This window comes from Lynx canadensis, chromosome B3, assembly GCF_007474595.2.
Source record: "Lynx canadensis isolate LIC74 chromosome B3, mLynCan4.pri.v2, whole genome shotgun sequence".
In the NCBI taxonomy this organism is placed as follows: domain Eukaryota; kingdom Metazoa; phylum Chordata; class Mammalia; order Carnivora; family Felidae; genus Lynx; species Lynx canadensis.
The window spans coordinates 61,874,556-61,891,542 of NC_044308.2; the positions used below are offsets into that span (position 1 = coordinate 61,874,556).

The 16,987-nt window shown below is 37.2% G+C and overlaps 1 protein-coding gene across 3 annotated transcripts in view; it reads left to right on the top strand.

Annotated features, from left to right (window-relative positions):
- INO80 (INO80 complex ATPase subunit) overlaps positions 1-16,987 on the top strand; it is a 108,679-nt gene that overhangs the window by 32,787 nt on the left and 58,905 nt on the right. For all 3 annotated transcript variants that reach the window (XM_030318456.1, XM_030318457.1, XM_030318458.2), the window contains exons 16-23: positions 1,416-1,500; positions 2,505-2,622; positions 3,559-3,644; positions 7,111-7,278; positions 7,497-7,630; positions 9,132-9,199; positions 9,896-9,989; positions 10,752-10,923. In XM_030318456.1, coding sequence (XP_030174316.1) covers positions 1,416-1,500; positions 2,505-2,622; positions 3,559-3,644; positions 7,111-7,278; positions 7,497-7,630; positions 9,132-9,199; positions 9,896-9,989; positions 10,752-10,923 — 925 coding nt within the window. The remainder of the gene's footprint in view (positions 1-1,415; positions 1,501-2,504; positions 2,623-3,558; positions 3,645-7,110; positions 7,279-7,496; positions 7,631-9,131; positions 9,200-9,895; positions 9,990-10,751; positions 10,924-16,987) is intronic.

The window sequence follows — 16,987 nt, forward strand, 5'->3', positions numbered from 1 at the left end:
TGATATGGTCTCTGCATAAGCCATGTATCTGACCAGAAGGCATTTTTCATGGGATGCAAATATTAATGTTTAGAATACAAGGATTTCTCTTCCATTTCTCTATTTAATAATTACTATATCTTAACAAGTCTTTGTTCTTAAGGAGCTTTTTTTTTAAGTTTATTAATTTATTTTGAGAGAAGGAAAGCATGAGTTAGGGAGGGGCAGAGAGAGAATAAGAGAGAAAGAATCCCAAGCAGGCTTTGCATTATCAGCACAGAGCCCATTGAGGGGCTCAAACCCATGAACAGTGAGATCATTACCTGAGCTGAAGTTGGACACTTAACTGACTGAGCCATCCAGGTGTCTCTTCAAAGGAACTTTTTTGTGGGAGAAGTCTTGTCTGCCCTTTGATTCAGGGATTATTTTAGATAGGAGGTCTTAGTAGGAAGTAGAATATTTTATTTTGTAGACTGTAGGTTCTGTCTGTTTTATGCAGGTTATCCTAGTCCCTGGATGGTTATTAGAGCCACAAGAATCTTTTTCTTGGAAGTTACGTGTTTAAAACATTGTAAGGGTACCCGGGTTTCTCGGTTTGCTAAGCATCAGGTCATGATCTTACAGCCCGTGAGTTCGAGCCCTGCGTTGGGCTCTGTGCTGACAGCTCAGAGCCTGGAGCCTGCTTCGGATTCTGTGTCTCTGTCTCTCTCTGCCCCTCCCCTGCTATCCGCCCCCCCCCCCAAAAATAAACATTAAAAATTTTTTTTAAATAATAAAAAAAAATACTCTAATACCTTCAAAGTCAAAAACTGAATAGTAAGTCAGTGCTTGAGTTTAAAGCGGTATTACATGTTGCGTTTCATGCATTCTTACTAACTCTTGGTGAGCCCATAAGGCTTTCTTAGAAATCCATGTTAACTGACAGGATGGTACTTTCCATTCTCTCATGGGCATTACTTCATATTACACTCTTTTGAAGTAGGATGTGCTTACAGCCAGGAGTGGTAGACTCATTTTGCATTTTCTTCTCACACCTTTCCCCTTTCTCCATTGATCTCTTTAAACTGACACTGTAAGTGCACAGATTAATAATTATAAAGCTTTTTACTATAGGTTAAGTACCTTATAAGTAAATGGCTTGTGTCAGCAAACTGACCAAAGATAGTAGAGCACTTTGTCAAGCCAGAAAGGATCCTACCCTGCCTATTTGAGGGCTATTTTTCCTAAACCCTAATACCATGTTTTCAGTATTCAGGAGTTATTTCCTGTCATCAGCTTTGTTGAATAATATTTTTTAGTATTGTCTAAGGTTGAGTGCTTGATTATTCTGGATGTTCACTAATTTTTTGGAAAGCATTTTTAGAAATACAGGGTCTTCGTAGGGTGAAGAAAGATTTACCGCTCACTTGGAATTTGTAATTCACTTTATTGGACAGTGTTCGTTGGAAGATCCTCTTGCAGTTCCAGTGTCGGAATCGGCTTTTGCTAACTGGGACCCCAATTCAGAACACCATGGCAGAGGTAGGCATTAGTAGAAGCTTCAGTTTTATGTCTGCAATAAACAGAATGGTTCTAAGCACAGAATAGAATTCTTTCCCATGCCCACCTGGAGTGTCACTGTTCTGTACAAATTATAATCCCCACATAAAAGGGAGAATTTGTTGCTTGCCCTAAGTGGGGTTTTTTTGGCATCATTCCTATTTTCTAATTCTCTGGCAGAGGCAGATAATTTATTCTTCTGTAATTATGGAATAAATAATGAACATATTAGGAATGTAGCCCATCTAATGTAGAGATGTTTTTATGATAGAATATTTGAAAAGCTAATATTCTTTGGCACTGAGAGGCACTAAAATTCCTTATTTAGAAAAGGTATGATTATCTAGTACAGGGGTTAGAAAACTTTTTGTAAAGAGCCAGATAGTAAGTATTTTAAACTTTACAGGCCATATAGTTGCTCTTGCAGCTACTTAACCTTGCCATTATAATGTGAAAACAGCCATGGATGATACAGAAATGAATAGGTATGGCTATGTCCCATTAAAACTTTTTATAAAAATAGTTGGCAGGAAAAAAATGTGGTTGGCACAGCGTTGGAACCATAGGCCATTATTTACTGACCCCTGATTAAGAGTTATTTCAAGCAAGTTATGCTACCTCAGATTGTGTTCAGTTGTGAAGTGGATTTTTTAAATACATGAGACTATTTAAAACTTTCCCAGTACAACATCTGAGCAGTACTTGCACTTTTAGATTTTTAGTGTGAAATTAATTGAAAAATCTCATTTTGCTATAGCATCCTATAGAATTAGGGTTGATTGATGAGGCATGTGCATACATATGCCTTCTTTCTTGCCCACTGACTCACACTTACACCTGCACCTAGACAGACAGACAGACACACACACACACACACACACACACACACACACACACCTGCAGATTTCACTCTGTCCAAACCCTCATTACATCTTCACCGTCATTTTGTTGTCCTACAGTTAATTTCACTTTTCTTTTGTTTCCAGCTCTGGGCCCTGCTACATTTCATTATGCCAACATTATTTGATTCACATGAGGAATTTAATGAGTGGTTTTCCAAGGACATTGAGAGCCACGCTGAAAACAAATCTGCCATTGATGAGAGTGAGTGCTTTTATGAACTTTCTTTCTTTCTCTCTATCAATGTAGGCAACCACATAATTGAATATTTTTTTCTATGCAAAGAATTTTTCTTTCAGTATTCATAGAAGAATCTGAGGAAAAGTTTTTTCTCTTATAAGTTAATTATGTGCTTTGTTCATGTTTAAAAGAGCCAAAAGAACTTATACAGGTGAGGCTGCTGTCCTATTGACTATTTAATCAAGGTAGAACAGGCAGAGTTCATAAAATACCACATTTTGGCTTACAGAATCCTCAGTTTCCATATAGATTCTGAAAAATTCATATCAGAATTATATTCTTTATGAAATGGGGTAAGGCTTTTATCCTGTAATAAAAACAGAGGCGTCATTTTTGTTATTTTCTATGTTAGGATTTGTTTCTACTGTTAACATTTTAAACCTTACCTATCGATACTTTTAACCTTGTTGAATAATACCTTTGAAGAGAGTTATGAGGTTTTATTACACAGATATGAACTGAAATCTACCAAGTATAGAGAAGTCCTAAAGTAATCTCTTACACTACTACTTGATAATTTGCTGACATGCTTTGAAAAAGTTACTTTGGGGAAACACTAGGAGTCCCAGATAGCTTCCATTTGACCTATACGAGAACTCTGTTACTGATGAAATGATCCTAAAACACTCTAAAGGTGAATTCTAGTAAAAATAAAGTATTCCTTGTTGGTCTGAGTAAATGGTAGAAAAATGCATTTGCCCCAATGACTATAGGCAGATGCTGTGAAAATTCAGACCCCTAGGTTTCCCACTTAGGGAAAAGATTAAGTCTCAGTCTCCTTTCAGAGTTTCTTTAAGCTAAAAGGTGTAGGAACAGTTTAGTGAGAGATGATTGTGGTATTTCTTTTGTTTCTGTTAAATCCATATAATGTATTTGTCTGGTGGCCTCCTGGCATTTCAGATCAGCTCTCTCGCTTACACATGATCTTGAAGCCATTTATGCTGAGGAGAATCAAGAAAGATGTGGAAAATGAATTGTCTGACAAGGTAAGAAAAGAAGACTTCATTAGTTTAAGCCTTGAGGCAACCACCTTAGAGTTCCGGACCAAAAAAAAAATTCCTTGGTAAATGTTTAGTTGAAGGTAATTAATTTGATTAAGAGAAGACCTTTACACTTGAATGGATCAAGGAATACTTAAAATGAGTCCGACAGCCAAAGCAGGTAATAACTTTTTCTTTTTTTTTGTTTCATCTTTTATCGTGGTGAATTTGAAGCATTACAAAAGTAGAAAAACTAGTATAATGAACCTCTGTAACCACCATACAGCTTCAACAATGATCAGCTCATTGCCATTCCCACCTACCTAGATTATTCTGAAACAAGTCCCCCATGTCTTTTATTTCGTTTCAAATATTTTCATACGTGTGTCCAAAAAATTAGTCTTTTTAAAAAACATAACCATATATTACCACCTTTGCTAAAAAAGATAATTATTCCATTATAGTATCATATATCCAGTCATTCCTCAGATATCCCCATTTGTCTTTGTGTATGTGTTTCTCTCCCTCCTTCTCCCTCCAACATCTACTGCTCCCTGCCTCCCACTTTCTCTGGTAAAGAATTAAAGATTTTTGGAATAAGAATCCAAGCAAGGCCCACGCATAGTATTTGGGTGATAGGTGTCTTAAGTAACTTTTAATCCCTCCCTACTTTTTTCCTTTATTGAACTGAGTAACTTATCCTGTAGAATTTTCCACATACAGGATTTTGCTAATTGCATCATTGTGTTGTTGTCTAACATGTTCTGTGGTCTCCTGTATTTCTGCAACCTGAGAGATTTAGAAGTTTCATGTGCTTCAGGTTGTAACATTTTTTCTCATACTAAGCTAACAGTTTTGATTTACTGGGGCACCTGGCTGGCTTATGGCTTAGTCAGTGGAGCATGCGACTCTTGATCTTGGGGTTGTGAGTTTGAGCCCCACGTTGGGTGTAGAGATTACTTAAAAAATGAAATATTAAATTAAAAAAACCTTATTTTGGTTTATATCTTTTTTTGAATCCTTACCAGACTTCTGGTGTCTGTGTGTGTGTGTGTGTGTGTGTGTGTGTGTGTAATCTCCTGTGAATTCTTCCCATATTCTCCTTTGTTTTCTTCTCCCAGTTTCCAGTCCATCAGAGTTTTTCCCCATCTTTTATAGATTCCACCTATTCTCATAATTCTACTCTTTATCTACAAGGCATTTTCCAAGGTTCTTGATAACATCAGGTGATTCTCTGTCATTGCCAGAAGTTTGGATTATTTTGAAATTAGTAATGCTCTTTGGAAGATTTTGTGGGGGTGTACACCTTTATTATTATTATTATTTTAAGTTTATTTACTTATTTTGAGAGAGTGCATGCAAGGGAGAGGCAGAGAGAGGGAGAGAAAGAGAATCCTAAGCAGGCTTTTCACCGTTAGTGCAGAGCCCAGTGTGTGGCTTGAACTCACGAACCGTGAGATTATGACCTGAGCTGAAATCAAGAATCGGACGCTTAAGCAGCTGAGCCACCCAGGTGCCTGGGGATGTACACTTTTAAAGACAAATGTATCTTTGTACCTTTGTTTTATTTTATTTTTAATAATTCTTGATGTTTGTTTTGTGAAACTGGCTGATTTTAACTAAATAGCAGTGTTGCACAGGTATACCTTGTGGAAGGAAAATACTTTTTTTTTTTTTAATTTTTTTTCAACGTTTTTATTTATTTTTGGGACAGAGAGAGACAGAGCATGAACGGGGGAGGGGCAGAGAGAGAGGGAGACACAGAATCGGAAACAGGCTCCAGGCTCTGAGCCATTAGCCCAGAGCCTGACATGGGGCTCAAACTCACGGACCGCGAGATCGTGACCTGGCTGAAGTCGGACGCTTAACCGACTGCGCCACCCAGGCGCCCCGGAAAATACTTTTTAAAACAGTGAATCCTTTTATGTATCAGAAAAGGCCTAACAAACTTATAGCAGTGTCATAGTTTCTGTTATTTGGTGGTGAGTAGGGAGGTGATCAGAAGATGTAGTATGGTTCTTAACCACTGTGAATAGTGTTTTTCTCAAAATTTCTTAAATATCAGTATTGTTTCTAATCTGTTTTTAGATATTATATTCTTTTATTAAACTCTTAGTGCCTGCTAGCCACTGGTACATAAAGATGTAGTCTCCAGGTTCCATTCAGATTTCCAGGGGAGATGAGTACATAAATAAGTAATATTATGTCTTAAGAGGAACAATGATTGTCTATGTGAAGTATAATGGGAATACAGATAAGGGAGTAGTTCTGTTAGGGAAAGTTAGAGAAGGCATCAGAGTACAGATGACATGTGAGCTAGGTCTGAAATAATGAATTGGCATTTACTAGGAAAATATGGTGAGAAGGAGGGTGCTAGGCCACAGGAGCAATGTGAACAAAGGTAGAATAACATTCAAATATGCAGCATGTTTAGCAGACATTATTCAGAGCAGTGTTGCTAAGGTATATAGGAAGACATGGTGATGAGACTGGGACAGGAGGGTTAAGAGTATGGGAGACCTTCTCTGCCTAGTGGCCGCTGGAGAATTTTTAATATTTTCATATAGGCAGTAATATACGTTGAAGGATATCCAGCAGTTGGAATTACCTTACAAGATTCGTATGGAAAGTTTCTTAGAACCAGTAAAGACTGTAGGCAGGAAGATTAGATATGATGAGATTATGCAGTAAGACATTGGGAATGGTCAGAATGGGGGATTTGAGGTTAATTTCCTGTTGGAGTTGAGGGACTTCGGAAATGACAGAACATGAGCATGAGAGAGAGAAAAATCAGAGCTGATTAAAGTTTCTTTTTGGGCAGCTAAGTGAATGATAATGCTGCTAATCAGTTTAATAAATTATGGTAAAGATTTTTTTTTCCTGCCCCCTCTGAGTGGTACTAGTATAGTAGGTAGTTGAAAATATGGGGCTGAAGGGGGTCGCCTGGGTGGCTCAGTCGGTTAAGCGTCCAACTTCGGCTCAGGTCATGACCTCGTGGTTTGTGAGTTCAAGCCCCGCGTCAGTCTCTGTGCTGACCACTCAGAACCTGGAGCCTGTTTCAGATTCTGTGTCTCCCTCTCTCTCTGACCCTCCCCCGTTCATGCTCTGTCTCTGTCCCAAAAATAAATAAACGTTAAAGAAAATTTTTTTTAAAAAAAAGAAAATATGGGGCTGGGGATGTTTGGAAATATGTTTTTGCAAGTCACTGCAGTGGTCAGAGTTGGTGCTATTTGGAAATGGAAGAGATTGCCCAGGGACAACATGTAGAGTGAGTGACAGGGAAAAGCATCAAAGAAAGAGTATTTTTCTAAATAATTAGCCACATGACAGGCTCATATAGAGGTACTGAGTTTATAGAGGTATGTATATTATCTTTTCAGCCATAATCTGGCTTGTATGTGTTTTCAACTTTATGCTGATACTGAATTTTCTTCTAGTTTTTCAATATGTATACGTCCTTATTGATTTTCAGATTGAGATTCTAATGTATTGCCAACTAACCAGCCGACAGAAGCTGCTATATCAGGCACTCAAGAACAAAATTTCTATTGAAGACTTATTGCAGTCTTCTATGGGCTCTACCCAGCAAGCACAGACCACCACCAGCAGCCTCATGAATCTGGTCATGCAGTTTAGGAAGGTAAGATTTTAGGTCAGCTGCCTTGGAGTTGTCTTCATTAACTCATTTCAAGAAAAAGGCTCTAACTTTGATGCCAAATAAACAAAGCCTGTTAAAAAGAGATGAAATGAGAAAGCATATATTCATAAAGGTAAACATTCAAGCTTTGGGATTCCCCATGATTCCTAGAGTGATGTGTGTACATGACAGTGGTGTCTTATCACTTCCCTTCCTCTTAGGTGTGTAATCACCCAGAGTTATTTGAACGACAAGAAACTTGGTCTCCATTTCATATTTCCCTAAAGCCATACCAGATTTCAAAGTTTATCTACCGTCATGGACAGATCAGGGTTTTCAACCATTCACGAGACAGGTGAGCAAAAATACTAATATTAAGGGTGCTTAAGGGTGTTTTTGTAAGTTGGGGTTTTGTGGCTTAGTGCTTTTGGGGTTTTACTGGAGAGTGTTTGAGTTCCCTAACAATGAGGTATTTAAGCAAAGGGTGGACAGCTATTTATTGATGGATACTATGATAGTAATCTGTACAATATCAAGGGTTTAACTGGTTGACCTAATGTCTCTAGACACTTCCAGATGCCTTTCTGAATGTGGAACGTGTGTGTGTGTGTGTGTGTGTGTGTGTGTGTGTGTGTGTGTGAATATGTACTTGAACCAAGAGAGGTCACCAAAGTTCTCTGCCTCAGTACTGAGATTATTTTGTGTGTTTTATTTTACACTTGGTGTGGGAGAACTGATTGGATTTCAGATTAATTTACCTTCCTCCCGGAATCAGCAATGACAAATTTGGTAAAGGTGAAGTGGTTATTAATATAATATGCCAGTTCTATTCAGAAAATACTTGCATGGGTCAGTTCTACACCTGTGAGTGAGAGTAGCCTTAGCTTCTGGATTTTTTTTTTTTAATTTTTTTTTTTCAACGTTTATTTATTTTTGGGACAGAGAGAGACAGAGCATGAACGGGGGAGGGGCAGAGAGAGAGGGAGACACAGAATCGGAAACAGGCTCCAGGCTCTGAGCAGTCAGCACAGAGCCCGACGCGGGGCTCGAACTCACGGACCGCGAGATCGTGACCTGGCTGAAGTCGGACGCTCAACCGACTGCGCCACCCAGGCGCCCCAACTTCTGGATTTTTTAACAAGCTCCCAATGGATGCTTAAGCACATCCACATTTAAGAAGCATGGTTTTAGAAAGTTCATTCTGTAGAAGAACAATATAAGCATTATCAAAATAATTATCAACAATATTTAGTCTAATGAAACTGAAGTTGAGGCACATTTCTTGGGTTTAATTTTTTTTTTAATGTTTGTTTATTTTTGAGAGAGTGTGAGTGAGGAGGGTCAGAAGAGAGGGAGACAGAGGATCTGAAATGGGCTCTACGCTGACAGCAGCGATTCCAATGCAGGGCTCGAACTCACAAACTCACAGACCACAAGGTCATGACCTGGGGCGAAGTTGGACGCTTAACTGACTGAATCACCCAGGCACCCCATCTTGGGTTTAGAATTCTTTGTGTTAACTCCAGGCTTTTTATTCAACTAGATAGGTGGGGAGAAACGGGAAACATACCAGAGCTGTAGCACTGTTTTGTGTAGTATGTGGTAACTTACAGCTTTGAATTGTGATTCCCTGAAATAAAATGAGACGACTTTGAACTTGTATTACCTTTTTATATGAATATTAATTACTTAGTACTTTCTGACATTTATGCCATGATTTCTGTCTGGTAATATGGCAACAAACCTCTTAAAAGTAGAAGCAGTTTCAAATCTAAAAGATTCTCTTTAGTTTTGAACCTCTAGTTAACTTCCCAGTATTTATATTGAGTTTGGATTCATTTTATTTTACTTCACAGGTGGTTAAGGGTTCTTCTTTCTCCATTTGCACCAGACTATATCCAACAGTCTCTCTTTCACAGAAAAGGTGGGTATTTTAATATTTGGGCAGGAAAATATACCAGGGATTTGCCAGAATGCTCTTTGATTTGCTGAGTGACTGATTTGCAACTAGTAATGGTTTTGCCTACTTGCTGGGTCTGTATTTATGAAGTCTTGATAAACTTTAAGTAAATTAGTTGTCTTCATCTGTAGATGCTATGATTTGTGGCTATAACAGGAAGCAATAAAAAATTATTACATTGACCTTCCACCTTTATTTTTTACCTGCCTCTTAAAGACTTTCTTAAACCCTTGAAACTTGACAGAGACAATGCAGGACTATCATTAATGTGACTTAGTTCCTTCCTGCTTAGTCTAAGGGAAAGGAGCAGCTCAGCTTTGAGCATTATCTAGAGTATTAAGGCAAAGGTTCAGAATCTTCAGCTCTATACTTATCTTTCTCCTGCCATGATAAAAAGAGAAAAGCAATTAGACAAGCTACCAAAAAGCCGAAAGGTAGCCAGTGAGCCAGCTCCATTCTGCCCCATTGTATGCCATATCTCATAGGTCTGCCTCTCCCACTTGTTATTGTAATACAAAAATATGATGCTGTGACTTACATCGTAGTGGCTGAGACAAAACCTTTGGATATCTTTTCGTTCTTAAATAAAAACTCAGCAGTTCAGTAGGCTTTAGTTGACTTGCTCGCTATTGGGTTTAACTTTGTCCTTTGATATTCCAGGTGTTAATGAAGAAAGCTGTTTCTCCTTCCTTCGTTTTATTGATGTATCGCCAGCAGAAATGGCAAACCTTATGCTTCAGGGACTTTTGGCCAGGTGAGAAGTTTGCTTAATTTGATGACAGAGCAGTTGGGGATAAATAGGGAGAGAGGTTGGACTGTGACATTAAACATTTAATATTATATCATCTTAACGAGCCTTTTTTTTTTTCTTGTTAAGGGTAAAAATTGTTATAAGGGAGTTCTAATTTTCTTTGGTCATTTAATAATTGCATGATACTTCATAATATACCTTATATAAAAATTATTTAGGCTTCCCCCTCCCCCAAATGCTACCAGAAGGTCTTTAAGTCGTCTTAATTTCTAGTTAGTTTAGTATGTTGTATTTGCTTCCACAGGGCAAATAATGGCCATTGAGTCCTTTAGTTAGTAGTGATTGCAGCATAGCCTACATTAAGTCTTCTGGGAAATTTAGTTCTATGTTTTTTTTCTCTGGAATAATGGCTTTCACTTAATGTTATTATTTTGTATTTACATAATAAATAGTGACCTTGTTAGAAAAGGCTATTTCTCTGATAGGATGTTTTTATAATAGAATTTTTGTGATAAATATTCTTTAAACGAGGAGCTTTACGGAGGATTTTAGTTTTCATAGTAGCAAACCAAGTCATGCCAAAGATAGAATTTATGGAAGAAAAGTACGAAACAGCTTTATCTGAAAGAAGGAAAGAACTGTTTGTAAATGTTCAAGATTTACAAAAGAGACATGTGAATGAAAGACAAGGTTCCTCGCTGCTATGAACTACCCTCAAACCTCCATGGAGCACTGAATAAGCATGTCTGCTGTGGTTTGTTTCAGATGGTTAGCTCTTTTCCTGTCTCTGAAAGCCTCCTACAGGCTCCATCAGCTGCGCTCCTGGGGAGAGCCAGAAGGGGAAAGCCAGCAGAGATATCTGAGAAACAAGGATTTCCTTCTTGGGGTTAATTTTCCACTCTCCTTTCCCAACCTTTGCAGCTGCCCTTTGTTAAAGGTAAGCAATTATTTCACCATCACTTATCCATGTTAGTACTCCCCTTTCCTTTGCATCACTAAAAGTAATAATAAAGTAAGTGAGGGCCTGATGAACCCAGAATTTCCAGAGGAAGCAGTGTACTGAGTTATAATTTAATATATTGATGGTGTGTGTGTGTGTGTATCATGTGTCTATGCGTATGTGTATATTTAATGTGTATTTTGTATATAATTTTAATATAAAGCGCACAGATATTAAATATACAACTCTTTAAATTTATTCATGTGTATACACTTGTGTAACTACTAAATTATACCTAGATTAAGGTATAGAACATTTCCAGCACCCAGAAGTCTGCCTCAGACATCTTCCCATTTGATACCTCCAGTTCAGAACAAACCAACTATTCTTTCATCATAGGTTATTTTTACCTGTGTTCTTGACCTTAATGTAAATGGAATTACCCAGTATGTGCACTTTTATGTCTAGCTGCTTTCCCTTAATATTGTGTGATTCATCCATGTTGTATTATAGCATTTCTTTTTAATACCATGAAGCATTCTATTGTCTGAATAGACCACAATTTATTAACCTGTACTACTGTTGGTGGATATTTAGGTTGCTTCCATTTTGGGGCTATTGTAAATAAAAGTGCAATGCATATTCTTGTACATGTCTTTTGATAAATGTAAGCACTCATTTCTTTGGGGTTTATATCCAGGAATGAGATTGCTATATCACTAGGTATATGTAGGTTTAGATTTAGTAGCCACTGCCAAACAGCAAAATGGTTTTAGAAATTTTTCAAAATGGTTTTAGGAATTTATACTCCCACAAGCAATGTGAGAAGTGTGCTACTGTTCATCATCCTTGCCTGTACCTGATATTGTCAGTCCATTTTGTTCAATTTGCAGTGTGATCTTGTGATTTTAAGTTCTATTTCCATGAAAAATAATGATGTTGAATACCTTTTCATATAATTGTTTTGGCCATTGTAGAATAGGTAAGGGAGAAAGTGACAGAACATAAGGGTATACATGTAGGTCCATATCATAAGGGACACCATCAGTTACTGCAAGGATTTGGATTTTGTTTTGAATGAAATGGGTAACACTGGAGAATTTTAAGAAGAGATTTATATATTTATATGTTACAGTCCTTCAACAGAATTAAAAGTTTAGAAGGCATGGCATTATCCTTGTGTCCTCTAGAAAATTTAATGGGTCATTAGTCTTATAGTTAATTGCTATTGAATGCCCGATATTCTTTGGTTGAATATGGTATTTGCCCCCTGTACACTGAAGAACCCATATGATCTCTGTTTCCCCAATTGGTTTCTCAAGCATTGCTCCATGTGCTTTTTTGGACTCTGGAGATAAGACTGGTAATGTAAAACAGACAGTAGAATTAGATTCCGGTCCTACTGGAATAATGTAGTCAGTGGTGGCAGGGTGACTTCTATTAGTGAGATACTGTCTGATAAAGAGTTGCTTAACTTCCTATTGACTGATTTCACCTATGTTTGGTAGTTTTTTATTACTCTAGTTATAAATAGTTGCTAGTTTTATTTTTGGTACAGAAAGCACCATTTTCTTAAGAGTTTATTATGTATTCTTACGTAGATACTTGCATCTTACTTAACACTCACATATGCCTTCCCATATGTGTATTCAAACACACCGTAGTGTGTTCAGTGCATGTGTTCATTGAGGTCCTTGTATCAATTAATTTCCTGAGGGGCACCTAGGTCAGTTAAGCATTGAACTCTTGATTTTTGTTCAGGTCATGATCTCACAGTTTGTGAGTTCAAGCTCTGTGTCAGGCTCTGTGCTAAGAGTGTGGAGCCTGCCCACGTGCTTTCTCTCTCAAAATAAATAAACTTAAAAACAAAATGTATATTCTGAGAAATTCAGATGTGGGCAGTATGCCTTATGGGAAATTGGTAGTGAAATCTTTAAGTTTATCTAATTGAAGTTAGATTTGCTTTCATTTCCTCTTTAATTTCATGTTGTAAATGGATACTTGCTGCCATAGTGGCTTACTATGTATACTAACTTGCTGAACCCCAGTAGGTTGCAGGTAGCTGAAAGCTAATTCTTTATGTGTAGAAACACCGTTCTGCTTTTGGTCTCATCATCCTTATCTCCAACACGTATATATTGATATATCAACCAGGCAGTCTGTTTTGCCAGAGTTTGTTGATCTATTCTAAGAAATTGCTGCTTTCAACTAAGCAGAATTATCTTTACGTGGTATCTAGCCTTAAAGGTTAACATAACTTCTGAATAAGAATTGTTTTGTTGAGACTCCATATGTAACAATTAATAAAAATATAATAAAGCTGATTATATCTGTGGCCTTTGAAGTGTGACCACAACTCAGTATTTTTTCTTAATATTTTATATCACCACCTGATAAGCATATAGATATACAAAATATTACATACACATACATACTCTTTGTAACGGTATTCACAAAACAATACTTAGCCTTCATGTACAATGTACTGATTTTTTTCTCGGTTTTTTTTTTTTTAACATTAGTTAAACCTACTAAAAAATGACATCATGACTGTCACTGCTCACAGTTTGAAAACTACAGCATTACACGGCTCCATAATATTAGAATAGCCAGAGGACTAAGTAAAGAGAGTCACCATGTAGAAGATTCTGGATCATTCTTTTTAATAGTAAGAAAAGAAAGAAACTAACATTTGGAGCTTATGAAGAGTCTCACTTTCTGAATATGGAAGAGAAGACCAGATGTTGCTCAGAAAGCAGTATGCACATTTCACTGTGTAGTTACCCTGACCTGTAGTTAGCAGTCAAGGTCCATCTCTTGGTATATTCTGGTACGTACCTGTTATATCCCTGGTATTCAAAGATTATATAAATAAAGATAAGTAATTTTTTAAAAGTTTTTAAAATTAAAAAATTTTTAGTGTTTATTTTTGAGAGAGAGAGAGGGAGACAGGATCCCAGGCAGGCTCCACACTGTTAGCACAGAGCCCATTGTGGGGCTCGATCCCACGAACCATGAGATCATGACCTGAGGTGAAATCAATAGTCAGATGCTTAACTGACTGAGCCACCTAAGCGCCCCAAAGATAAGTAATTTTGAACGAACCCAGCTGATTCAAACTTGAACAAAGTAGTTCATTATGGGAACTATCCCCCAAGAATGACTTTGTTAGAATGTGTCTATTACTACTACTTTCCTGTTTCTCACACTGGCTTCTGTGAACAGATTTTTTTTTTATTCAAGAAGCATTTATCTAGAGAACATTGGTTTTGTCTGTTTTGCAAAGCAGAGTAGAGAAGGAAATTTAGGACGCCTAATCTTTTATTTTTATTTAATTATTTTATGTTTTTTTTTTAAATTTTTTTTTAACGTTTATTTATTTTTGAGACAGCATGAACAGGGGAGGGGCAGAGAGAGAGGGAGACACAGAATCTGAAGCAGGCTCCAGGCTCTGAGCTGTCAGCACAGAGCCCAACGCGGGGCTCGAACTCACGGACCGTGAGATCATGACCTGAGCTGAAGTCGGATGCTTAACTAACCGAAGCACCCAGGCGCCCCAATTTTATGTTTATTTTTGAGAGAGAGAGAGAGAGACCGAAAGAGAGAGAGTGTGAGTTGGGGAGGGGCAGAGAGAAAGGGAGACACACAATCTGAAGCAGGCTCCAGGCTCTGCGCTGTCAGCGCAGAGTGCACCACGGAGATCAGACTCATGATTTTTGAGATCATGACCCCAGCTGAAGTCAAATGCTCAACCTACTGAGCCTCCCAGGGACCCTGGATGCCTAATCCTTTAGAACAGATGTCCAAAATTCATAAGTTAAGAATATAAAAGTTAAAACTTAAGATGCATAATATTTTAGCATACATACACACACCTACATACACTTTGAGGGGCGCATGGATGGCTTAGTTAAGCGTCTGACTCTTGATTTTTAGCTCAGGTCGTGATGTCACGGTTCATGGGATTGAGTCCTGCGTTTGGCTCTGCAGTGACACCATGGCACCTGCTTAGGATTTCCCCCCCCCCCCCATCTCTGCCTCTCCCTCGCTCATGCACATGCTGTCTCTCTCTCAAAATAAATAAACTTTAGGGAAAAAAAATACTTTGAAATTTCATAGTCTACTCTGATCCTGGCAGTTTTCCATTAAAAAAAAAAAAGATTGACAAAAATGAGTCTCTTTTCAAAAGATAGCTCATCAAATATTGGATAACAGCATTGAGGTTTAAATGTAATGATTATCTATTGTGCTGATGTTTGAATTTATCAATTGATTTTTAAATACAAGGTCTTGGGCTCTTTTGTGTGGGATAAATACATCATATGTGCTTTGTGCCTTTCATTCATGATATGACTTGTTTGCTGTTCTTGAGGTTTAAAAAAACACTTCTGGCACAATGGATATAATTTACAAATCTTGTGGAAGATGACTTTATTTAAATAGGGATCTTACTATGGAATCTCAGAATTTTTTATTTTCACAGAAAATAGACTTATAACTGTGTTTACTATTTTCGGTAAATGTCCTAATAGTATAACGTGAGAGGTATTTGCTATAATTCAGATGGTGAATTACAAACTTAGGAAGGGCAAGAAAAGTTTTGAAAGACTGACATAAATGTGGAGTCCATCTTTAAAAGTCGGAGTGGGAGGAAGAAAATTTGGGAGTGACACGCAGTACCCTAACAAAGTTATTAGGGAAGTTAAATTTTTTTTCTAACAAAATTAGTGACTCTTGAACTCAACAATTCTAAGGAAAGCTAACTTGATTCTGAAAAGAGCATTTGCTTTGCTTTAGTAGATAACAAGCCAAATGGATTAGAGAGACAGAAGTAATAGGTGTTGTATGTATATTAAACTTTTTATGTCTTCTTTTTTGTTGCCTTGGCTGTCCTTCTAGAGATATTAACATGCATATGGGGAAGTGCATAAATCTTAAGTGTACATACAGCTGGATTACTTCACAAAATACTATTGGAACTCTACTCCAGAAGTCCCTTGTGCCTACTTCCTTCCATTCACTCTTCCTCTCCACTGCCTTGACCTCCCCACAAGAGTCACTGTAGGGAAATATTTGGTTGTTATAACTCCTTTTGTGAATATTACTGTATGCAACTTTTAGTGAAAATTCATATGTATTTTGTGGGATATATATCTAGTAGTCAAATTGCTAAATCATGGAGTATGCATATGGTCATCTTTAATAGATAATGTCGAACAATTTTCTAAAACAATTGCACCAATGTTTTCGTTCTCATTAACGTTATATGAGAGTTTCTAGTTGCTCCACATCCTTGCCAAAATGTATTAGTTATTGTTTGTTCATTTTAGCCCTTCTTTGTGGTGGTATCTCATTGTGGCTTTAAATTACATTTTTCTTATGAATAATGATGTTGAATATTTTTTCTACTGCTTATTGGCCATTTGGATAACCTCGTTTATGAAATTCTTATTCAAGACATTGCTTATTTTTCTATTAGGGTATCTGTATTTTCTTAGTGACTTGTAGTTCTTTATGTATTGCAGATTTCTTCTCCCCTGCAGCTAACTTTTGCAAACTCAACAGTGTCTTTTGTTAAATAGTTAGCATTTTTGTGTCGTGTTGAAGAAATCTTTGCCTATACAAAGGTCATGAAGATAATCCTGTGTGTTTTTTTTCAAAAGTTTTTTTGATGTACCTTTCACATTCAAATGTACAAGGAATTTTGGTAGTTTTTTAGTCTGGTAAAGGTTATCTTTTTTTTTTTTTTTTTTTTTTTTTTTTTTTTTTTTTTTTTTACGTATAGATATCCATATTCATTTGACCCAACTCTATTTTTTGAAAAGACCATCCTTATTGCACTCAGCATCGTTTTTGCCAAATCAGTGGCTGTATCTATATGGGTCATTGTTCCATTAGTCCATTTGTCTATCCTTGAACCAGTACCACTCTTTTTTTTTTTTTTTTTCATTTATTTACTTTTGAGAGAAACAGAGACAGCTTGAGTAGGGGAGGGGCAGAAAGAGAGAGAAAGAATCCCAAGCAGGCTCCATGCTGTCAGCACAGAGTCTGATGTGGGACT